This window comes from Malurus melanocephalus, unplaced genomic scaffold, assembly GCF_030028575.1.
Source record: "Malurus melanocephalus ecotype Western Australia unplaced genomic scaffold, MMel_1.1 scaffold_93, whole genome shotgun sequence".
NCBI classification, from domain to species: Eukaryota; Metazoa; Chordata; class Aves; order Passeriformes; family Maluridae; genus Malurus; species Malurus melanocephalus.
The window spans coordinates 1,431,718-1,450,618 of record NW_026623325.1 but is presented as its reverse complement, the minus strand read 5'-3'; the positions used below and the strand labels follow the sequence as shown (position 1 = coordinate 1,450,618).

At 37.4% G+C, this 18,901-nt stretch overlaps 1 protein-coding gene across 2 annotated transcripts in view; it reads left to right on the top strand.

The window, feature by feature from the left end:
- The window catches only part of XPO4 (exportin 4), a 75,368-nt gene that overhangs the window by 21,420 nt on the left and 35,047 nt on the right, over positions 1-18,901 (top strand). Inside the window, exons 2-6 of one of the 2 annotated variants that reach the window (XM_057368513.1) lie at positions 384-489; positions 3,210-3,351; positions 3,602-3,740; positions 15,405-15,521; positions 16,300-16,453. In XM_057368513.1, coding sequence (XP_057224496.1) covers positions 384-489; positions 3,210-3,351; positions 3,602-3,740; positions 15,405-15,521; positions 16,300-16,453 — 658 coding nt within the window. The remainder of the gene's footprint in view (positions 1-383; positions 490-3,209; positions 3,352-3,601; positions 3,741-15,404; positions 15,522-16,299; positions 16,454-18,901) is intronic. The other variant, XM_057368514.1, reaches the window with a different exon arrangement.

The window sequence follows — 18,901 nt, the reverse complement described above, 5'->3', positions numbered from 1 at the left end:
TTTGTTAATTAAATATTTTAAAACAAATGTAGAACTAAAGAAAAATGTAGTGCTTTTCTTCCAGGACTGTGAGTGTGCATAGCAGCATTTAGTGATGTGCAGTGGTAATTTTAGTCTGAGTAGAGAAAGGATTGGTTTGAATTTAGATCAAATTTTTAGCGTTATTGAGAAACAGCATTAGGAAACTAAAATTATTCACTCTCTGCCTGATATTTTGATATTCACACCTATGTGCACCTATGTGCATGTGATGTAAATATGCAGTGGAATATAAGAAGGGGCTATGCCTGAGAGCAAGCAGTTTTGTTAAGAGACATAAGTTCATGGCATTGTTCTTACTATATTTTTGATCAGTGCTTGAATAAGTTTTTTTTTTCTTTCAGGCACCACCTTCCATGGTCAATAATGAGCAACGCCAACATGCTGAGCACATATTCTTGTCATTTAGAAAATCAAAATCACCATTTGCTGTTTGCAAACACATTTTGGGTAAGTTTCAATAAATGAAGTTAGGTGTGTACAATGTTTTCTAACTGGAATTGTGCTGTTCTTTTGAAGCTGGGACTATGAACATGAGTTTTGATTTTGATGAGGGTTTCTTTTTGATAAAGGATGAAGCCTATTACTGTCCTTTTTGGTTTTATTTCTGTCAGTTTCAAAGCTATAAGGTATAACTTGATGTAGCTAAGTTCCTAAACTGATTTACCAGATTTCCCCTGCAACATGATTATTGTGATACTGTCCAGTCTGTGCAGCTTGTGCAACTGCCAGTAGTATGGTTGCTTGGCTTTGTGCTTTCCATTAAATCAGCCAATGATGCAATTTTATACAATTCTACCAGATTTTCATTGGTGCTAAAATAAGAGTTTATCTCCAGTTGAACAGCTTAGTTGACATTGACAAGGCCAGTTGTTTTGTTAAAAAGAAGAAAAAACTAAAGAAATTTTGGTCCACCTGGTAGAAGCAAGAGATTATTGATTTGAAATTTTGATTATACCTGTGGAGAAAGGACTTAATCAGAAGGTTTGGCTTTAATGGAAATGCTATATATGTGGTTGTGTAGCAAGTTTTAAAAAATAAATGTTTTCACAGGTGCTATAGAGACTTATTAGAGGTTGGCAGCTGTATCTGAAAATTACAGTAAGGATGTAAGATTGCTGCTCAGCACCATGGTACTGACCYGATGTGGGTGCTGGGGACAGGTGAGGGGAAGTTTCAGTGAAAGCTGACTCTGAGACCTGATGTGGGAAACCTCAAAGTTTGCACAAAAGARCGCATGCCAAAACCACAAAAAGGAAACTTCTACTTTAAAGCATTTGCCAGAATGAACAGAGAAATATAAGAATTCTATTTAAAATATTATTTTTATACTSAATTCATTCCACAGTATTTTTTTAACAGTTGTTTCTAAATTTACTGGATTAGAGACTTACAGATCATTATTATTGTGATGTCATATTGCAGACTTACTTCTATGCTATACTGTGATACTTTGTGATACTTTTCCTACACCCATTCCCCAACCATAATTTTTCTCTACAAATGAACTTCTTCTGGGTTTAGTATATTRTAGTAGTACTCCATCTGGTTAGAAAATACGAAGCTCTATGTTCTGTTGTAAGCTTATAGCTGTACACTGCTCTGGCAAAATATGTCCTTCCTTTCTTTAGTAAGCTCCTGTGGTGAATCATGGTGCTCTGGCTAATTACAGGCTTACCCTGGAGGCTGCAGGTCTGTGCTGCCAAGGATCACAGTTGTGCGGCTRCAGGACTTGGCACAAAGGGAAACTCCGTCCTTTTTCACTTAGATTCTCTTTTTTTTCCTCTGTGTGAGCTTTGTACAGTTAGAAAAGCCAAAAATCCAAGGTAACAAGTGCCAGAATTAAAATTCCCTTGCAGGAATAATTAAATTTGTTTTTATATGTGTTAGACATACACATTAATCTTTTACATAAGTGGTTACTTAGTTTTCCAAATTAAGCTAAGTAGATTTAAAGGTGCTTTATTTTGATTTAAGCATGTTTACCTGTGAGCATTTAGATTTGGAGCCTGATTAAATGACTTTAAAATATTTTAGCAAATTAGCTGCTATCTTGGATATAGAACTTACATATAAAGGAAATCTGTATTATAAACTTTGTATGTAATTGGGGAAGAAAGTTTGTTTTGTAGTAGTTTAAASCCCTTAATCTCATGACTGAGCTTTTTTATCAAACAAATCCACTTTTTCTAGTCCTAGCAGATCACCCACTGTAGCTCAAGCTCTGCTTCTTTTGTGGTAATTTTATTTCATCATTTCATATTTTATGCTTTTGTCACCTTGTGGCTGCACCCTTTCTGAAAATTCTTTCTGTGTTTTCTACAGAGGTTAGAATGTTTTGAAACTGCCTTCTGAGATACTACCTGCTATTTCCAAGCTGAAATTTTTTAAAGCAAAGGAACAGCAACAAAAATGTCTCTGTAGCTTTATATCATTTTAGAAAATATATTAATATTCTGRCATTTCTCTTTAAATTGTACTTTGTAGTCACCCAAACTGTTAACTTTCTTTATAACGTATCATTTTCCTTTCCTTAGTGCATCTGTATACATAGTAATCCAATATTCAGATAATAATGGCAGATGGTTCCTACAATGTGGTCAGAAATTATATTTTGATTACCTCAAAATAAATATGGAAACTTGAACATGACTTAGAACACTTTAAGTATACCACAGTGTAAAATTTTTCCTTAGATAATTAAACACAAACATTATCTTTAAGTGGATTTGCTTCTTTGTTACCCATAAAATAAATGTACTTTTATGCACTGTTGGTTTCAAAGACGAGCACAGAAATTTCTATTTTTTATATGCCTGTAAGATTAATCACTTTTATGAATTAATGTATTGGAACTGAATCTGTCATCTTGTTTATTTTATTCCCAAGTTGTGCTGGCATTCTTATTCCTGTTCTTTGAACCAGCCTCCTAGTGCAGGCAACTTTACTTCTAGGTGATTGACTTGAGTAATATTGGACAACTTGATAATTGGATTATTGATTATTTCTCCCACATCTGAGTTGTAAATTTTTTATCTGTTTTCATACAGCAATATTCTATTTAATAATAAATAATAGTAAATTCCATTAAATTTTTTTTGTTGGAAACAGRCTCAAACTGAGTATACATGTCTTCTCATACTCAAATTGCCTTTGTTTTTTACCCACAGAAACTAGTAAAGTGGACTATGTCCTTTTTCAAGCTGCTACAGCGATCATGGAAGCAGTTGTAAGAGAATGGATTCTTTTGGAAAAAGCTAGCATTGAGTCACTGCGAACATTCCTTCTAACCTATGTCTTACAAAGGCCTAAGTAAGTATAGGAAACATACCTCTAGAAACGTAGGATTCTGCATAAAGTCTAGATTATCATTCTYGTTTCCCTGGGTGGCAGTGCATAATCATTTTAAGAATAATTTGTATTCTATTCTTAGCAGTTGACTTCTGTCAGCTTTCCCTTATGAATTCACACAAAACATTTAAARAAGAAATTTGTTTAAAATTTTATTGAGTATCGATGTCCAGAATTATCTGCAACTATATTTGTGCAATGTTGTTTACAGCCTTCAAAAGTATGTTCGGGAGCAGATTTTATTAGCAGTAGCGGTGATAGTGAAACGGGGCTCATTGGACAAATCAATCGACTGCAAAAGCATTTTTCATGAAGTCAGCCAGCTGATCAGCAGTGGTAACCCCACTGTGGTAAGTACTTGTTTTCTCTTCAGAAGTTAAGCAGCCTGTATCAGCATCTTAATTTGTGTACATAGTGGCTGTAAAATATTTTGTACTTTGCTTATCCAATTAGTAATTAAATTGATAGCTATTAAATCATTTACCAAATTGGAGATTTTTTAATATTTTGGGACTAGAGATAGTGTGTGTAGTTCTTTGGTATACAATGAGACCCTGTTTTTAGGGAATGTTTTTCTGAATTTTCTGAATAGCTTTTTTAAGTGCCATAGTTGTGGTGGTTTGTTTTGGGTTTTTTTTTATGTGAGTTTTYTTGTTTGTTTTCTTTTTTTCTCTAGTTTTCTTTAATCAAATAGCGGGACCTAAACCGGATTTTCTGTTAGCTGGGAGGTTCTTTGCACACTCTGTTCCCTTTCCATCTGTGCAGTTCTTCACTCTGCTGTGGCTCAGCTGTCAAAATAGACTGCAAGCAGGAGGCATAGGCCTCTGCTGTTCTTTGAGAGATGAGTAGGTGGAGAGAAAGGGGTATGAGGAAGTAAAACATGGAATGGAAATACAAAACTTATTCTTGATTTAATGTCATGCTACTAGGGGTGTTACCTTCGATACTAAGCTTAAAGTGGAAACAAGGTGTCCGATATCTATCTATGCATTTAGTGAAATTCCGTTTGCTATGCCAGGGATAAGTTTAGAATAGGTCATAATAGAGGCATGTAACTAGAGATTAAAGAGAGGTGATTTTTTCTCCTACCAAATGAAAATCAAAGAGTGTATAGATTCCATGCTGAAACTTTAACTGAAGCTTTTCTCAAACAAAAACCTCAAGCGGACTGCTTTATAACACTGCTGAACATTTAGAGCAGCAGTTCTACTAGATGTGAGTGGCAAATATTTAATTCTGAAAATTCAATCAAATTGTACCAGCTCATGTCATGGTCCTAAAAATAGTGTGTTACCTCTGAGCAACAAGTAATATCTCCCCAGGATATGGAAATTTCATTTACTCTCGTAAACCATAATTTTACAGTTATTTACCTTAATGAAACTGTTTTAGCCTTTTGATTCTGTGTAATTTGGATAGAAATGGGTGTTTGTTAAGAAGAACTGATTTAATGTTTTTTTCCAGGAAACATAGTCTGGTTATTAAAATGGAGTTACAGCTGAGGTTTTCAGGTTTTATGCATGATACTGTGTATGCTCGTGTARTTTACAGGATCTTTGTATAAAGATACAAAAGTGGAGTAAATAAAAACAAGGACTTTGAACTTAATCATGCACGGTTCAGCTTGTGCAGTTGTATTCTGTGCATGCACTGTCCACAGACACATTGTTCTGACSAACATGCAGCAAGCTAACACTGCCTGCTCTAAGCATATCATCCTGGTCATGCTGCACAGCAGGGCACATTGCAGTGGAGCTCTGGCTGGGGCAACTCTTCTCCAAGTTCAGCTCACTGCCAAGTTGAGCTCAGTTTTTCATTTCCCTTTATTTAATTTTCCCTTTATTTCCCTTTCCTCATAAGAATCAATTTCTCCATAGTTTTTCCAAAATATTTGTGCTCAAGTTTCAAGAATAGTATTGAAAATGTCTAGGATGTATAATGCTGTTTTCTGTTCTGGTGTACTAATGAGACTTACTAGCAATAAAAATGACGTGTGATGCTGCTGGAACATCTTTTCTATATGGCACAGTATACGGTTGTTAGTCTTTGGCAAATTGGTTATAAGCACATGCTCTCATGTATATATGAGGGTTTACATTATAAACCAGTTCTCATTCATGAAAACGTTCTTCTAATCTTCTGAGACTTTGCTGCAAGAGAGATTCTGGTACCGGCACCCAGGATTAGTATGTGCAATAATAAGCAGTAATAAAATGGTGTTTTGACACAGTACCTGCCAAAATTGCATTCTAAAGGGGGTCAGGACATGCCTGCTGCATAAATACATAGCAACTTTGAATTATTTAATACAACCTTTCATAGAATGAATTGCTTATTGTTTAACTTATCTTTTCAAATATGGCTGTGTGGTTTTGTTTCTTCACTAGTGTCCCTGTAGCATTCAGTCGTGCCTGTGGGGCTGTTGGGACCTCAGTGGTGCAGTTGCCTTGCTGCCATGGGGAGTGTCAGCTAAGGGTGCTTCAGGGTTGGGTACAAAGCCCACATCCTGAAGGGAGTGGTACTGCTTTCAAGATCTGCGATGTGRTTAAGGACAGTGCCATGGACTGTCACAGTGTTTCTGGAGATGCRTTTATATTAGTTATTTGTAAATACTGTCCAAATCAAGGAAGAGGCAAGGATTGAAAGAGATCAGCACATGTTTTCCAGTCCTCTGTTCTTCCTGGTGGAAGGAATCATTCCACTTTTTTGACATGTCTTTCTCATGGTGTGATATGCACTGTTGCCTCCTTTACATTCAAGTTGCAGAAGTCTGTCATACCTTTGTGCCTCCTAATTATTTTTCCAAACTCTTGGTCACTTTCTGTATCCTTCCCAGCCTTCCRCTTTGACCTTCTGCCCACACATTTGTGTGTCCTCCTGCCTGAATCTCACTACACATGAAGTCAGCAGCAGGTCACTTTATATTTAAAAATATTCAAACCTCTCTAACGAGCTATCAGCAGCTCTTAGCTGCCATTAATTGGTCAGCGCATGGTGTAACAACTCCAGGCTTGTGGGTTTGATCCCTGTATGGGCCATTCACTTAAGAGCTGGACTCAGTCCTTGTGGGTCTCTTCCAACTCAGAGTATTCTGAGATAAAGGCTTTCTACAGCAGTTTGTAATTGAAAGTCTATTTTTAAAAAATCAGAGCATTCACTTGTCTGCTTCTTGTCTCTTTTCTGCTTACTTTTTTCTCCCTGTTGGGTGTGAAGTTTCTCGATCCATCTTTACCTTACAAGAATAAAGTAGGTACTTAATCTTTTCCTTTTCCATTTCTCTTCCTGCAGCCCTCCACTCAGTTTCTGTCAGTCATCTGTATTATATTTGTGATTATTAGGCAGTCCTGCAACATGAAGTCTTCAGCACTTTTTAGTAATATCTTGTCAGGATCAAATTGTGATAGATGGGGTAATAAGGAGGGCAGTGAATGTAGATGATAGTGTCTCTTGTATGTGTTCTTTTGCAGGATTTAATGTGCTTAATACCTCATCTTCTTGAGTTGAAGGTATTGGTTAACAATTTTTTTAGAGATGGATGTATTTTGAGGCTGGAACTTGAAGTGTAGTGGCAAACTGATGTGAACAAGACTGATGGATGAACTGTTGAGAATGAAAAAAGTAAAAAGGAGATTGTAAGGAAGATAAGAAGTGAAATTGCGATGAGAGGAATAAAATGGTCATGAGATTACTCAATACCGAAGCCATCTTTTAAATCTTTTAATAGTGAAACACAGTGTACATGTCAAGGAAATAACAGGACACTAAGGAGAGGTAATACTACAAGGATGGGAAGGATGCATGGTTAGAGCCAGGTTTAGAACCTAGAATGTTGGCTTCTGCTGCTGGCTCTCTGCCATTTGGTCCTTTATTCATCTCACAGAAGAAACCTTTGTCTGAGAAGGGAAAGCAAACTTTTAGTCTGGCTGCCTATTTATAACTGARTTTAGGTAGTAGTCCTCTAGGAGGACAAGGATTAGCTTTGGAGTGCTTGGTTTTGTTTTTCCTGGCTTCACCTGTGTTATTGATACAAGCCATTCCTCTGCTCACGGATAAGAGTCTGTAATCTCCCTCCAATAGGAATTTCAGGATCTCTTTTCAAAAGCTTCATCTCTAGGGGACAGAGTTTCTGGCAGTAGACACAGTATCATAAGCCAATCTGAAAACGTTAAGTACATGTTTTCTATCACTGATTTCAAGATTTTGGACAATTGTATGGGCCAAATTATTCACAACTATAAATGCCTTCAATTTCTTGGCCTTTTCTTTTTGTGTTAGAATATTCTGCTTTTGCATAGCTGAAGGATTTCATTTGTCCTTCATCCCTGCCAGGACAGGAATACTGGYAGCTAAGTGACTGACTCCCCAGAGGACGATCTGGTCTGCATGTGAACGCAATCAGATAGATTTTGTTTAAAACTGGGCTGAGATATGGGTCATACTTCACTTTCTTCCAGAATGTGTGTAGGCAGATGCAKAGGCATCCAGACTTGTCAAGACTCACAGGAAGGGCTCTGGAATCCTAACAGTTCCTTCTCTTGTAAAATTTGTAAATCTGTTGTTCTGTTTCCCAGTGTTCCTAGCTAGAGAAGATCCAGCTTCTTCCAATCCCCCAGGAATGTGCTGTGAGTGGATTTCATGTGAGCAGTGGGAAGTATTAATAAGCAAAACTCTAGGCATTCATCTTCATTGAGGTTAATCTATCTGTTATAATGGCTGCCTGGATAATTGGTTATATTTATTTAGCATTTATAGTTCTTGTTTCTGCTCTTTAAAGGGAATTTTACTTCCGGAAACCTGTCTAGCTGTTACTGTTTCATGTGGTAGGAGTTGAAGAGGCTCTCCTGATGTCTTTTGGCAAAGACATATATATTATCCCCCCCAGCTGGATCTTCTGGTGCAATAAAATTRTTTCATTGTTCTGTGAACCTCATGCCCTTGAGACATGTTGAGTGTAAAAAACAGAGGGTGAACCAGGATATTTAAGCTGATAAGTGCTCTATAAAGACCTAAGTTAGTGTGTTAAAGATTGGCTTGGGAATTTTAGGAATCCAGAAACTACTCCACRTGTGAGGTTAAAGTTCAGTAGTAGAAATGTAAGAGAACTTTTATTTAAAAGTGTTTTTTTTTTAGAATTTAACTAGAGCCTTTTGCAGTTTTAAGAGCTTTTGGTTGAAAGAGAGCTGGCTTTACTAGAGATGCAAAATAGCAAGTCYCCGGCTTCATTGCTTAATAGCTACTAGAAATCCCAGTATTATTTACACTGAAGCCACAGTTGCAAACACAGAGCTGGGAAGTGAGGAGRTATGTTCCAAGTGTTGAGATGTGCATTCCTTGTTCTATATATTGTGTGCCAAACCTTTTCTGTCCTCAATTTTGCCCTCTCATGAGATGTGCACCAGTGGTGTCTCTCATCTGTAACCTCATGGACTCACTGGGACAAAAGAGTTTAATGTGTTTCCATGCCTCACACCAGGTATTTATTTTATTACAGTGGTGATACACAAATAAAAAGGTTTGAGGGGAAAAGCCTCTTTAAGATATTTGTTGACCTTAGCTGCCCAGGGTTTAGTCATTCTTCCTCTCAAAGGTACTGCCCTTCAGAATAAATGTGTTCAGTAATATACGGGATCTTTGTGTCAGTCTGCTTAAAAGCAGCCACCTCTCTCTCACAGCCTCTCATTTTTTTTCTTTGGGCAGATCTGCTGCAGAGCACAGCCATGTAATGCAGCTCATTTGATGTATCTGGCAATAGGGCAAGCAGAGACAGGCGAGAAAGACCAGGAATGAGTACTGGGAAAAGTGGGGGGAGGAAGGACACCTGCCCACCAAAGAGCACTTGTCAGGATGAAGTATGTTTAAAGCTGGGTGCTGCTGGTAGTGAGATGCATGGCTAGTCTTACTGTTCATTATTTTAAATTTTATTGAAAGCCCTGTATTTGTTCATGAGCTATGACMGGAATGAAGATCCAACTGGTGTCATTCAGACAAGGACCTGGTGAAGGACATGTGAATTTTTTTAACGGTTTTCAGGTCTTCAGCTTCCTTTATGAAATTACTTTTTTTTTTCTCCTCCTGATTTCTGCTTCACAACTTTGCCTGTCTCCAGAGAAAAAAAGAAAAACATGTTGTGCACCGTGTGCTCCAGCAAACTCTGCCTGGACCTCTTCCATTATTAGTAGAGACTGCTATTTCCCTTCTTTCTTTGTCTAAAGTCTGCATGCTTCACATGCCACAAGATCATTGTCCTCTGGCCCCGGTGATTCACAGGGGAATTGATTTTCTTTTTCAGCTCACCCCTGGGGATTTCCCTTGGTTTGGCTGGTTCCCTCCAAGGGAGGGAAGCAAGGTCCTGCCTGTTGTGTTGCTGTAGCTCTGATGTGCTAACCTGGCACTGCTCATCTGTCTTTGCACAGTGGCAGAAAGGAAATGAGAAGAAAGGAGTGCATTGCCCAGCCAGTCCCTTGCTGCTGACAGCACAGAGCTGCAGCTGTGGGTCCTATTCCTATCATCCTGTCYGTGCTCTACAGCTTTTTTTCCACCAGTTGGTTTATTTGGGAAGGAACAAACAGATGAAAATCAGTGGGTTTTTCCTGGTGCTTACTTCCACTTCTTCAGAATATGTTCTGGTTTTCTTTGGTTGGGAACCACTACTTCATCTCTTGGGCCCTCCACCCATCTTGCAATACTCCTGAGTTGTAAAATTGGAGTGGCCTTAGTACACAGTCTATTTCTTTTGGCCCTCTGGCCATCCTGTTAACCTTTCAGTTTGGAGTTGCAGCTTACATTCTGGAGATTTAGATACTCTGAAAATGATAGCAAATACAGCTGTGCTTATTCAAGGAAGTTAGAGAAGTGTATTACTGCCTTTATAAAGAAAGCTTTTCTTTAAACAACTTGTTTGATAAAGTTGCTTTTGATRTATTCTCATTACAGAATTCTATCACCTAGGAGCAGCACAACAAATTCTGCTTCCGATACATTTACTTTTTGATTCTTCCTGCTCTTGTGCAAATTAAATTTAGATAGATAAGGCCTATTATTAAATCTTCTCATGGCTTCCCTTTAGTTTCAGTAACAGAGTTTACATTATACCTGTGGAGATAAAAAGTTCACTAAATGCATATTCAGGCTGGCAGTGATCTAATGTAACAGGGTAGATGTTATGATTTGCTCTATTCAGGCAAGACGTTCATTCTTTTAAATATGTTTACTGCTTTTTCTGTAGGTATAAATGATACTTGCAGAAGACACTGCATGATAGTTTAGGTTTTGTAGTAAAATGAATTATCAAACTTCTGACATCCTAACTGTATCTCTGCTCTGAATTCAAAATGAGGAAACAGTTTTGGTATTGGAGTTCATTCTGCTTTGTCTGATGGCATTGTTGCTGCAGARCTGGTGTACCACATGTCCATTTTTCCCTAGGCTGTATTTGAACKCTTCTTCCTTTCAGATGCTTTGTAACCTAACTACCCTCAAATAAGCACTTCATTTATTCCATGGGCAGCCCAGGCACAAGTGTGAAATCCCTTCAAACATTATTTCTTTAACTGCTTTTATAGGGGACATTCCATTTGGAGGAATAAGTTGCATTTACCTTTTGTGTCTGAGTTTTATGAATGATACATAAATGTTGTTTACTGTTAAAATGGCAATGGTCTTTCTGTAGTGTCTGTGTTTTATTAAAGTAGTGTAAAAAGAAAACCACTAAAATGATGTTACTAGTGGGTGTCTGATTGCCAAGTTAATCTCTTATCACAAGTCCCATTGATCTTCTGTTTGAGCAGCTGAGAGTCTATTTTATGTATAGCGATCTTTCATAAAGTTTATTCCTGGTAATAAAGCTAACTGGGGTGAGTGCCAAGCTATTCTCAGAGACAATCTGTTCTCTCAACAAGAGAAGGATTTTATTTTGTTAGATGGGCTTATTGTTTGGGTATGTACTTGTGGCAGAACTAGTGAAATTGCTAGCGAGTGAGTCAAACTAGGTTCAGAGGTGTACTCTTACTGGTATGAACTAAATGGCATTGCTGCACAATAGACATTCAGATCTGGCTTTTAATATGATGCACAGAGTCACATGCATTTTCTACTTATTACAGTGTTGTATTACTAACTTGGATTGTTAATCTCTTCTGTGGTGTTGTAAAAACCTTAAAAAAAACCTTCAGAAAAGAACCWAATAAACCCCGTGAAACAAGTGAACAAACAAATCAACCAAAGAAACAAAGCCACACTTAAAACCAAATCAAACAACMAAAAAAMCCMAAMCMAARRRGRAAAAAAMCMAAAAAAAMCAAAACAACAAAAAAAGCCAAACCAAAAACCTCCACCCCAGAATTTTGTATGTAATAGGTGCATTCAATTTTCTTTTGTGTAAGAGGAAGAAATTTTAGCTCACAGAGCACACAGAGTTGGTTTCTCTGAAATTAGGTTGTTTTTCAGTTTTTTGAAAATCCTTTTTCTGATAGTATTTCTGTTGACATACTTAATGTCTTCACACCAAATGTACTTGTATATTAAGAAAAGGAATAAAAAATATTAGTAGTTAACCTTCAGTAAAGTGACTTTATGAAGAYCAAATTTTATTTTTAGTGAAGTTTACTTGAGCTTTATTCCAGAGTTTCTGAATTATTACTGTGTATTCAGGGAAGTTTAATAGATAGCAGGGCAAATATTTTTTTTTAGCAAATAATTTGTCAGTACTCATGAAAATGCCTGCTGTGCACAACAGTCTGTATAAATTCCTATACCCTTATGGCAGTTTTGRGAAGCAGTGGTGGCTTAGCAAGCTCTGTGCAAATCCTTGACATTTCAAGGACAGGTTACAGTCTTGATCTGTTTCTTTGCTCTTGTCTGAAAGCTAAACTCATGGGCACAGGTACCCACCTTCTAGGAAACCACTCTTGAGCTATCTCACCTTAGCCTGTTGTTGCTGTAAATTTTAAATTACTGTCCAATATCTTTTTGGTCTTCTCTTGCCCTGATGACCTTGATATACAGGACTGCATTCAATTCCTTATGGATGCAAGGGGTAAGCACAGGTGCAGATGGTGACAGAAGCTTATGGATGTGCAAATATTGCACATGTTYCCCTTGGGATGGTGAGGGAATGGGGCAGGATTTGCACCCCAGGTATTGAAATACCAAKCTAAGGAAGTTAGGATGGAAATTCAGTAGGAGGCAGTAGACCAGAGGGATGCAGTGTGCCCTGTTATTTGCTGTGAGCTAGTCTGCTGGAGAGGATAAGGTGTGTAAATCTAATACCATCATTCTCCTGTCATGCTTCAAGCAGGTACTGATGTCTCAGGACTATCTGAACTAGCTCTCATTGAAATCAGGGGGACAGGTCGCTGGTCAAGCTACTTTATTGGGCTCTTAGCAGATTCGGTCAGCCTACCTGTACCCATTGCTCTTTACACCTTCAAAGAYATGTCTTTACCATCAGTCATAAAATTTAACCTTCCTTTTGAATTTTTCCTTGAAATCAGGAGAAAAGCACACAAAAAATCTGGAACTCACTTTTACTGTGCAACAACATATTACTCTCCAAAGAGAAGGTATAAATTATTATATACATATAAACAAACTGGAGAAAAATGAAGGAACCATTGCCACTAATATTAAGTATTTATAATCACAGTGGGAACAAAATTTTTTTCCTATTGCTCCTGCCCTTTTGAACTTAGGAATTTATTTTCCAGTGATTGGCAACCAACTGCAAATGATGGATAGTTTTCATTGCTGCTCTGCTTGTCCTGTGGTGGTCTTGATGGTGGCTTGGTGCTAAGATCTTAGCATAATAAAGGAGAAGCAGTTTAATTTTAGCTGTTTGTTGTACTTTTGGAGCCACGTATACCACAGGGTATGTTACAGAGCATCAAAGTGTGCAGATTTGTATTTGCAGGTAGTGATGTCCTTATGTGTGACTGCTTTGAGCTGAGAAGTGTTGAGTGAGTCTGTAATTTGAGCATCAAATAAGAACATGTATTTTCAAATATTTACAGAGTCTTGTGGGACAACTTCGGATTATTTCTTTAAAAACATGTATTCTTATCTGAAGCCTTGTTCCAAAGTCAAACTTAAGGAGGTTTTTAGTTGTTTGTTTTTCTGATTTTTTTTTTAGCCAGGTTAATTCTTTTCATGTGGAACTTTTAATGTTAGATTTAAAACTCAATACTAGTCTATACTGATTTTTTAATATTAGATCTAATCTGCATTTTCTCTAAATTAAAAAAATAATATTTATTGTGTGAATACCTTGCACAGAAATTTGGAAATAAAATACTGAAATGTTTGAGCTAATTAGAAATACTTCTGGAATAGTAATGGCAAAATTGCACTTTTACTGGAGTAGTTTAAAGTGATAGTGGTTTTCACTGGCTAAATGTTTCTTTAGTCATATATGTTGTTTGACAGCTAAATAAGAAATAATCCACTTGAAATAAGTAATTTCTTTAAAATGGGAACGCTTTTACTTAGCAACTGATCAGCAAYATGCTGGTCTGCTATACTTACACAGCTTTAGTTAACAGTGGAAGAGAAAACCTGTGTTTGTCACAAAGCCACTATGTTTGATCTGTGTGGAACTTATTTAGCAAATAAGAATGTTAATTTAGTATATACTAAGATAACTAGTTGTCTGAGGGGGTCAAGGTACTGACTTCAGAGGCATTTCTGAACAAAGATGTTGCAGTTGGTGGGTGGATGGCACTGGTCTCAGCTGTTGTATGAGCTTGCATAAATAGTATCATCTCCACTTTAATCTTTCGGGTGTTCAGAGGTAGTGTGCATATTTCTGTTTAACCCCTGGACACTTGCTGGCATGCATGACCCTTTAACAATTCCTATCCCTCTGTCCATCCCTGGCACCTTGGCTCCAAACAGTCTGGGAGGATTGCCAGTAATTTTGGAGCTTTTTGTAAAGAACATCTCTTCACCAAAAAGTCTTTCCATTTCAASAGTATACATTTTCTATTGTTCTTGTTACAGTAATGTATGGCACAAGTCTGAGGTACTACTTGCATCTCCGCTGTACAATAYGTACTCCTCTGTGTGTGCAAGGATCAGTTAAAAGATATTAAAACTGGTGATGTTGGTTACTGGACTTTGGCATAAGGAAAAAAAGCTTTTTGTTATGTTTCAAAAAACAGCAACAAAGGCTGGAGCCATGTGTTTCTTACAGAAAGTTGGCTTTTAAATTGTGTTTTAAATAAGCATTTGATTTACCTTATCTTAAATTTTGAGAATGAGACCGATACTTAAACCTTCAGTCTTCATGAATGTCTCTCTAAAATAAACACATCTTTTTCTCACCAATTTTTATATCACTTCAGAGACATAATTTTCATAGAGTAATTTTAAAAGTAATTTCTGAGGCTTGTGGATCTGGTGCTTTGGAGGGAAGTATCCATGACCTTTCAAGCATCAGAGCTTTCTGTGGATTCCTCTCCTAATTTTTTTTTTGATGGGGAGAGAGGGAATAGATGTGGTAGACAGTGTTGTTTTTGACAAACTTTTGGTACCATAAAGTTAATCATGGTCAAATACCAACGTGGTAAGTGTACTAGATGCAAAGAGGGGTCAAAAACTTCAAAGTGATCTGATCTGATCTAATCAATGACCTGTTTAGAGCAATAGAAAAAAGTAGAAAGAGAATCTTCCCTGCAACTACTACTTGTAAAGGCCTGTGCACATGAAGAGAAAGGAAATGGTAAAGCTGGGAAATGGTTTGCAGTAAGTTGGTTTCCATTTGTAGTGATGATCACACAGATTCCAGCTTTTATATTGCTCGAATACTCAAATTTCTTTTTTAAGGATGGAGGCCTGATGATTCCAGTGATGGTTCATCCAACAATCTATTTTCCTGAAAGTTTGACTTGTTCTAGTTTGTGTTAGAAGGAACTGAAGTAATAGTCATATTAAAATGCTAATAAAAATATGAAGGACACTATAGGTGTTATTGCATTATTGAACATCCTTTAGTTATGTTATTCCCCCTTATTTTTTTATAGCAAACTTTGGCCTGTTCCATTCTAACGGCGTTGTTGAGCGAGTTCTCAAGTTCAAGTAAAACCAGCAACATTGGACTAAGCATGGAGTTCCATGGTAACTGTAAACGTATATTTCAGGTAAACTAGTTCTATATTGATATAAGCTACCTCTCTTTCCAAAATTTAAACACTGAGWAGCAGAAGTACTTTGTTGTGCCAGGTGCAGTCAGGTACACTGTGTGCCTAAAAGCATTTAATAGGCCAAATACTGCAAATAATGAAGATATTGGCTACTCTAGGAAAATTGATAATGTATTTTTTAAAAAACTGTGTCAAAAAGGTACAAACCCTTCRTGCCCATTTCATGAATGAAGAGCTACAGATCTTTATGCAGTTGAACTCTTTAATTCCTTGGCTACCAATTGCAAACAAAACGAATACTCTGGAACAATGATAGTCTTAAATATAGCTTTGGTTTGAAGCCAGGGAGAGCTATGTATGTATTTTCAAATGTTATTGCAGATGGTGTAGTCTGGTTGTCTCAGATGTATTGTTTGGCCAGTCAGAAATGTTTTTGTGAAGGCATTGCTTTAAACTGACTATTGTGGAACAATTTACCAACTTTTTTTCATGCCAAAGACCAACTCTTTTCTCCACCACTTGTTAAAAACATATTGTTTTTTTATCTTTTAACACAAATATTTATGTGAGGACTTGTTCATACTCTTTGCAAATACAATCAATTAATTTAGATAAAAAAAGGGGTTCTCACTGACAATTTCAGAGTATTTTCTGTATTTAATGAAAACTAGGGTGAAATTGTAATTTTTTTTCCTCTTTGGAAAAGTATTTCTTGTTGATCAACATTTCATTAATGACTGAGATACTGAACGTGTTGTGTTGATCCTGACTGTAGGAGGACGATCTGCGGCGGATCTTCATGCTCACAGTAGAGGTACTTCAGGAATTCAGCAGACGTGAAAACCTCAGTGCTCAGATGTCTTCAGTGTTTCAGCGTTATCTTGCACTAGCCAATCAGGTCTTAAGCTGGAACTTCCTTCCTCCAAATTATATCCTTTCCATGTCAGGTGCTTTGTTTCCCTTGGCTTGGATCACTTCTACTGGGTGAGGAGTAAAGTCTTTTAAAAGGAGAGTAAAACATGAAACTTAAAACCTTTATGTTTAGTCCTTGATTTATGTTTTCTTCCATTAGTGCTTTTTGTCCCCACCATGCTTGCTAAGAGATGCTTATATACAGAAGCTGCTGTTGGTCTTCATTAAAGCTTAAAAGTATTTTACATAAAAGAGAAAGCAAACAGAGCAGTCCTGCATTACAGATTGATGGTCTGTCTGGTTGGTGTGGGGAACAGGAAATGTGTAATATGCTGCTTTAGTGTAGAACCATATGGTGAAGAGTCTAAGCCCTGTTCAATTATTATGCAGAGATCTGATCTGTCCTACTTTTCTCCCTCAGAGAAGAGCAAGGGGCARGCAAATGCCCCATCATGTAGGAATATGCACATTCAACCAACTCCCCATAAAAGAACATGGTATATACTAGAACATGGAATAGACTCTCTTCAGTCTGAAAAAAGTATTTGGTAGGTGAGAAGAAATGTCAACTTCGTTTTACACAGATGCCATCGGTTCCATTTTGACATTTTTTGTGATATCTGCTGATCATTAGTCCAGAGAAAGGAGGAATCAGAAAGAGAAAGTGAAGGAGAGAAGAAAACAAGATATAAAAATGTTCAATCAAAAAAATGGGCTAGACAAATATTGTAGAAATACTCAATCACACTCTCTATTTAATAGAGGTTTTAGACAACATGTGTAGTAAATCATTATAGTACCCGTTTTAATAGCCAGACTGCCTTAGMGAAACTTTCCAAGAGCCAAATTTTTAAAATGGTTTATAAAACTTTTTCTTAAAACCTTTGAAATTGCTACCAAGTTATACATACTGCAGGAATCTTGATGTTGCCCTCAAATCCACTGTGAAGGATTTTATTTGCTTTCCTGGTGTGACAGTCAGAAGGTGATACCTTTGTGTTTTTGTTTTCTTTGCATCTGTTCATAATGCAGTAGGCAGCAAAAGTAAATTTATTTGAAACTGGATATTTCTTGGCTCACATCTGTAAAGCAGAATGCCAGTTACATTTGCTTTAAGCAAGGTTCCATGGATTAAAAGTAAATATCCCACTTCTATTCATCCCTGAAGTGATTTGGCAGGGGTTCAGAGAGGAATTTAGTGCATGTGCCTGTAAGATGGAGACTGTAGTCAAATTATTGCAGTTTATAAAAGTCTTTGGATGTGGATTTAGGATTTGAAATAGAAAGGAAATGTTCTTATATTGTGCAGTGGTGGTTCCCTCTGAATTTTAGTCTGGCTCTGCACAAATCTCTGATACAGCCTTAAACACAGAATTATGGAATGTTAAGGGATTGGAAGGGACCTTAAAGATCATCCAGTTCCAACCCCCCTGCCATGGGCAGGAACATCTCCCACACTACCAGGTTGCTCAGAGTCCCATCCAACACTTGAACACTTCCAAGGTTGGGGCATCCACAGCTGCACTGGGCAGCCTGTTCCAGAGCCTCACCATCTTCACAGTAAAGAATTTCTTCCTAATAACTAACCTGAATTTCTTCTCAGTTTGTGCCCATTACTCCTTGTCCTATCACTGCAGATCCTGACACAGACTCCCTCTCCAGCTTCCCTGTAGGTCCCCTTCAGACACTGGAAGGTTGCTGTGAGGTCTTCACACAACCCTCTCTTCTGCAGGCTCAACAGCCCCAACTTTCTACAGGGCCTTCCCTGGACTTACTCCAAYATCACATGTCCTTCTTTTGTTGTGGACACCAGAATCGTAGTCAGTACTCCGGGTGGGGTCTCACAAAAGCAGAGCAGAGGGAAAAATCACCTCCTTCAAACTTTTGGTGCAGCTGAGGATGCAGTTGTCTTTCTGGGTTGTAAGTGCACATTGTTGGTTCATGTGGAGTTTTTCATCAACCATCACCCCCAAGTCCTTCTCTGCAGGGCTGCTCTTAATCACTTCAACCTGTAGATGTGTCTGGGATCATGGTATATTTTGAAAGTGAAGGCTGTAGTTCTTTGTGAGCTCTTTGTCCTAGGCTAAGGTTTGCACTGGTGGAGCTAGCTAGMTAGATAATATGTGGAGCCTTGGAATTCCAGCTTTCCTTTATGCATTTATATAATACAAAGTGATTTAGGTGCTTGTAAATAAATGTTCTAGAAATAGCAAAGCAAGCCATACTACTGCTTAAGGTTAATCATATTTTCTGCTTCTTGGCCGAAGAAGCTTTAGGTACTACAGCTGTTAAACTAGTTCTGGCCATTTCTGGAGATCAGATGGACCTTTAATCTGATCCACAAGTTCTCTTAATGGATCCATTTCAAATATTTTTGTAATTTCTGATCCACCTGATAGCATCTTCTTATTTTCTACCACTGGATGTTTCATTTTGCTGTAAGAATTACAACACTGGCATCTTCC